Source organism: Fopius arisanus, unplaced genomic scaffold, assembly GCF_000806365.1.
Source record: "Fopius arisanus strain USDA-PBARC FA_bdor unplaced genomic scaffold, ASM80636v1 scaffold00029, whole genome shotgun sequence".
Lineage (NCBI taxonomy): Eukaryota > Metazoa > Arthropoda > Insecta > Hymenoptera > Braconidae > Fopius > Fopius arisanus.
The window spans coordinates 1,074,353-1,078,861 of NW_011887768.1; the positions used below are offsets into that span (position 1 = coordinate 1,074,353).

General features: G+C 39.6%; 2 protein-coding genes across 2 annotated transcripts in view; one reads left to right on the forward strand and one right to left on the reverse strand.

Moving 5' to 3' along the window:
* Positions 1–1,686, forward strand: part of exp (expansion) — a gene marked incomplete in the record, with an annotated part of 8,876 nt that extends 7,190 nt beyond the window's left edge. Inside the window, 4 exon segments of the mRNA XM_011302848.1 lie at positions 1–190; positions 265–506; positions 924–1,257; positions 1,489–1,686. Coding sequence (XP_011301150.1) covers positions 1–190; positions 265–506; positions 924–1,257; positions 1,489–1,604 — 882 coding nt within the window.
* Positions 1,687–2,153: 467 nt separating this feature from the next.
* Positions 2,154–4,509, reverse strand: Stt3A (catalytic subunit 3A of the oligosaccharyltransferase complex; the record flags this gene model as incomplete). Its single annotated transcript, XM_011302850.1, is given in 2 exon segments — positions 2,154–4,307; positions 4,398–4,509. Coding segments are annotated over 2 exon segments (1,965 nt in total), but the record flags the coding sequence as incomplete, so codon positions are not given.

Consider the following 4,509-nt stretch of genomic DNA (forward strand, 5'->3'; position numbering starts at 1 on the left):
ACCAACAAATATAAAATGAATTTGTTCAGAGAAACGCGGCGAGCTTATCCTGACAGAAAGAGATTGGAGAAACAGTGTCTAAGTGCTATTGTCTTTGTACGTACTGAGGCAGATTTATTGCAGTGCCCTGTTTGGGTGCTCATTGTCAATGTTGTTGGATTGGATATGCTTAAGTCAAAGTTGCCACCAAGTAAGAATTATAAATGAAAAGTCATGAAGATGATTTTTGGAATTGTGCAGTATTGATGGAATTTTTTAAAATAGTTTTAGCTCTTCAGAGGCCCGTTGATATTAAAAACCGCCCGAGAATTCCAATCCCAGACGAAGACCCCTATAGCGTTGCGGGAGTGTCATCGTCTTCCGGTCCCAGTGACGGCAGGGACATGGGCAGAGATCCAAGACAGGAATCGATTTATGGACAATCATCAAGTTACCATCAACGTCGGGCGGAAAGACCACCGAAACTTCCGCCAAGGGAAAACCTTTATGGCCATGGCATTCCTAAGGTAGTCATAAAGCATAAATGTCAATGTGACTCATTAATCGTTATTGCCGATATTTTTTCATGGCGATTTGATGCGCAATTTCTCACAAATTGACAAAAAAAGACATGAAAATTGAGAAGATATCAGCAAAAACTCCTCAGTCAAACAGATTGTCTTTCGTCCAATGGATTATTGCTATAATCCCACTAATTGGTTTCATCCGTTGTTCCCACGTTTTTCTTCCGTTATGCTTATTAATTACCCGAGTACTCTGACTAGTATAAAAAAAAATCGAGTAAAACCGTGGAAAATCAGGCATGAAATAATCTAGGGAACCGTTTCAATAATTCCGACAGGCAATTCACGGGCATTAATCCATGAAGTTGACGTTATGCCTTGAAATTGATGAGTTTTAATTGTTCTGCTATTAATGTTCAGCCTGATTACGACGATATCGACGATGACTACGGCACAAGCAACGATCGGCCTGCGGTCCTAGCTGTCGATGAGAAAAAAAGTAAAAAGAATGACAGTAAAAAGTACGATGACCCTTATTACTGTGGATTGCGTGCGCGCGTACCAAATTTCGTGAAGATGGCGAAAAACAGTCAACATCAACCGAAGATGCATCCACCGTATGGACACGTAAGACCGTCATACGCAGCTCCAACAGGATATCCTAGTAGTCAATCGTCACAAATTTATGCAAGTCATGCACCGAGTAAAAGACCCCCCATAATGTACCACGCTAGAAGCTTTGAGAGTGGATTAGGTGAGTATCTCCTTCATGATGGAAGAAAATCTGTCATTCCTGCCCCAATAGTACACTTTAAAAATTAAAAACATTCATCATACTTTACGATTTTTTAAATAAGGAAACAATACAATGTTTTCTTGTGTCAAGGAAATATTCTTTGTTGGAAGTTGCCTTTTTTTTTTCTCTCTGAATATTTTCTTCATATAATTATGCCGATGACGATCAAAGGAACCGTTTTCATTGCAGACTCCGATGATCGAATAGATTCACCGTACAACCATATTTATGGAAGATTACCAATGCCCACGAGAGGCGTCATACCGCCCACACCGCGTGCTATGTACATCGGAGAATGGGATTAACAATTGACACGTTTAATCTCCTATTTTGTATGTACCTATCCTGTATATTGTTAATATACCACATAAATACTCATATTTTTTATGACACCTTAATTGACTCTGTTTATTCCTGGTGCTCCTCTTTATCCAATAAAATGCGTGTGTTCATATGAAACGCACCCACTTTGTCGCGTATCTGCCCGGAGATAATCACGTTCGTATCTATTTCAATGTGAAAAGAGACTCCCGCAGATTTTAAGAACCATAACCGGTGGAATTGATGGTTTGGATATAATATCTATTCATTATATGCGTGCGAAAAATAAGGGCTTGTACCGTCCACAGAACTTGTTCAGTGCTCGTTTATATTTCCATTTAAGAAACCTGAAATGATAAAGTCCAAGTAACACTGCAGCATCGAGTCTTCACATTAGCATAAAAATAAAAAATTTTATAAAAAAACGTCATCCCATCATCATGACGTAATTTTCTTGCAATCAATTTCTGACCAAATGATTAAAAAATAAAAACGACAGATATTTTCTACAGACTAAACAGGAAAGACTGACATATGAACTGCGTCATGTATTGAGACTTATATTTGTGCCTTCACATATCAAATTATCCTTCAATCTCAATTATTCTTTTTTTATATAAAAATTTTACTGTATGTAAAATATTACAGAAAATACGTAGCATGTATTAGTACTTTGTACGGTATGAACTAATTGAAGGAGGAACAAAATACAAAGAGAAATATAATCGTAATACCATCACATGGTGTGATAAGTCGAGGTGACATATGGATGTGATGAAAACTCGGAAATTCCACGTGAGTGGAATGTGTTGTGGATGATTCACTTGAACTATCCTAATTTCCCCTGTTCTTCAAGTCTTTAACTTTATAAATGCGAACGAGCCAATGCTCAGTGGTGTAGGCCTCCTCCAACGTTTCCAACTCAAAATCCTTGTTTCCTATTTCCATATTACGTACTCGGTCGTAACCAGACGGCTTTCCACCTTCAGTGTACACCTGTCCAAATCTGTAATAACACATTTTGTACATGAGGCAGTTGAGGAGAATTGGCGAGCCATCTTTATCGACCCTGAATTCACCGGAGGGATTGTAGTAGTCCCATTCGGTGATGGATTTTCCTTCCTCCGTGCTACCACCAATTCTCACCATCCAGAGAAATTTATTGATATCATCAGATGAATAACCGGTCAATCCACCAAAAATAACAAGGACATAATTAACATCGAGCTCTCTCATGATCTCGTATGCTTTTTCCTCGGAGCTAGCCATTGCCTGTCCCACCCTCGATATATGTGTGTTATTCCAGGTATTATTATCGACGAGAATTGTTCGATTAGCCATTGCAGTTATCTGATAACCATAATCCCACCAGGACATTACTTTCGAGTCCTCGGGTGTATTCATACGTAACCAGTAGTAAGCTTCCCTGAAGTCATCAAATATCATTCTTCCACCGTCAGGTGATCTGGCTGATAGTACTATACTCGGTGAGCTGTATGCCTCAGCAGTTACCCATGTGCAATGAAGTGTATAAGAGAAAAATAGAATGCACATTACAGCTATGAATAACATGGAAATTTCACTCCTGAGGACGTAATTGCTTTCGAATTTCCGGGATTTTTTATCGATCACTTTGCTACTCTCCAATTGCTTCATGTAGGTTAATAATAATGAAGATGCTCCAATTCCTCCTAGAATGCACATCACTGGTGCAAGTACTAACATCAGACGCACCATAACACCAGCGAAGTAGAGACTCGTTACTCCGTACAGAATAAGAAAAATATTTGAGTCCGTGAGTTTGGAGAAGCAGAAGTATAATCCAACTGGAAACAGGAACACCAGGATTTGTAGATCAAAGTAAAAAGAACTCCATGAGGTAGGTTGATGCTCAGAGACTGATGCAATTATTGGAATATGATTTTTAGCGTACGATGGATCGAGTAGTGAGTAAAATCTGCCAGTCCAGGGGGATATTTTTCCAGTGATCGTTAAAATGCCACCCACAATGCACGATACTGTTAACATTGAGGCGATCAGGCCTCGGAACAAGAGGTCAAAATCATTTTCAGATAGTTTACTCCTGAGATAATCGACTAGAGCGTGAATTTGACACAATCCAAAAACTCCGAGGGCAAGCATGTGTTCGGAGCTCTGCACTGGCTGGAATCCAACGAAAGATATTTGCATCGATAGAATGGTACCGATGCAGTAGAGTATACTGTAGGCGGTATAAATTCGGTGTGAAAAACGTCCAGTGACCATCAGCGTGAGAACGTGGAGGGGAATGAGATTGATAAGGAAGACGTATCCACCCCAGGAGGAGACCATGTAAAAATAGGCGAGGGCAGCGCAGGTAGACCAAAAAATAGCACCAGTTTTCACAGCCTTTATCCACATGTAGTAGGTGAAGAGCATGCAGAATATAGCAATACCCTCATTGTCGTATGATCCAGCCACTGATCTCGAGATATATCCGGGGACGATGGCAATCATTGATGCAGCGAACAGACCAGATGCTGAATCTTTCAGTTCTTTTGTCAAATGGTACGTGACTATTGTCGTAAAACTAGAGAATAATGGCGCGAGAAATACGCAAACGTTGCGAATATCTATGGGAATGTTGAGCATCTGGAGTAATCGGTAAATCGTTGCTGATGTTATCATCAATCCTGGGTAGATCGTACCTGGAATTTTACCACAGGAAAATTCGAAGATCAGAAGATTAAAAGATATTTTAATATTTCATCAGTGAAAATAAAAATTTTCAGGCTCACCTCCTATTATTCTACCCAGTGGATACCACACTCTGTCATCGAACCAATTGTGAAAGGCATAAAAACCCTCTTCAGCCAGGAACTTTGTGGTTCTATAATTGAAGTAAGGATC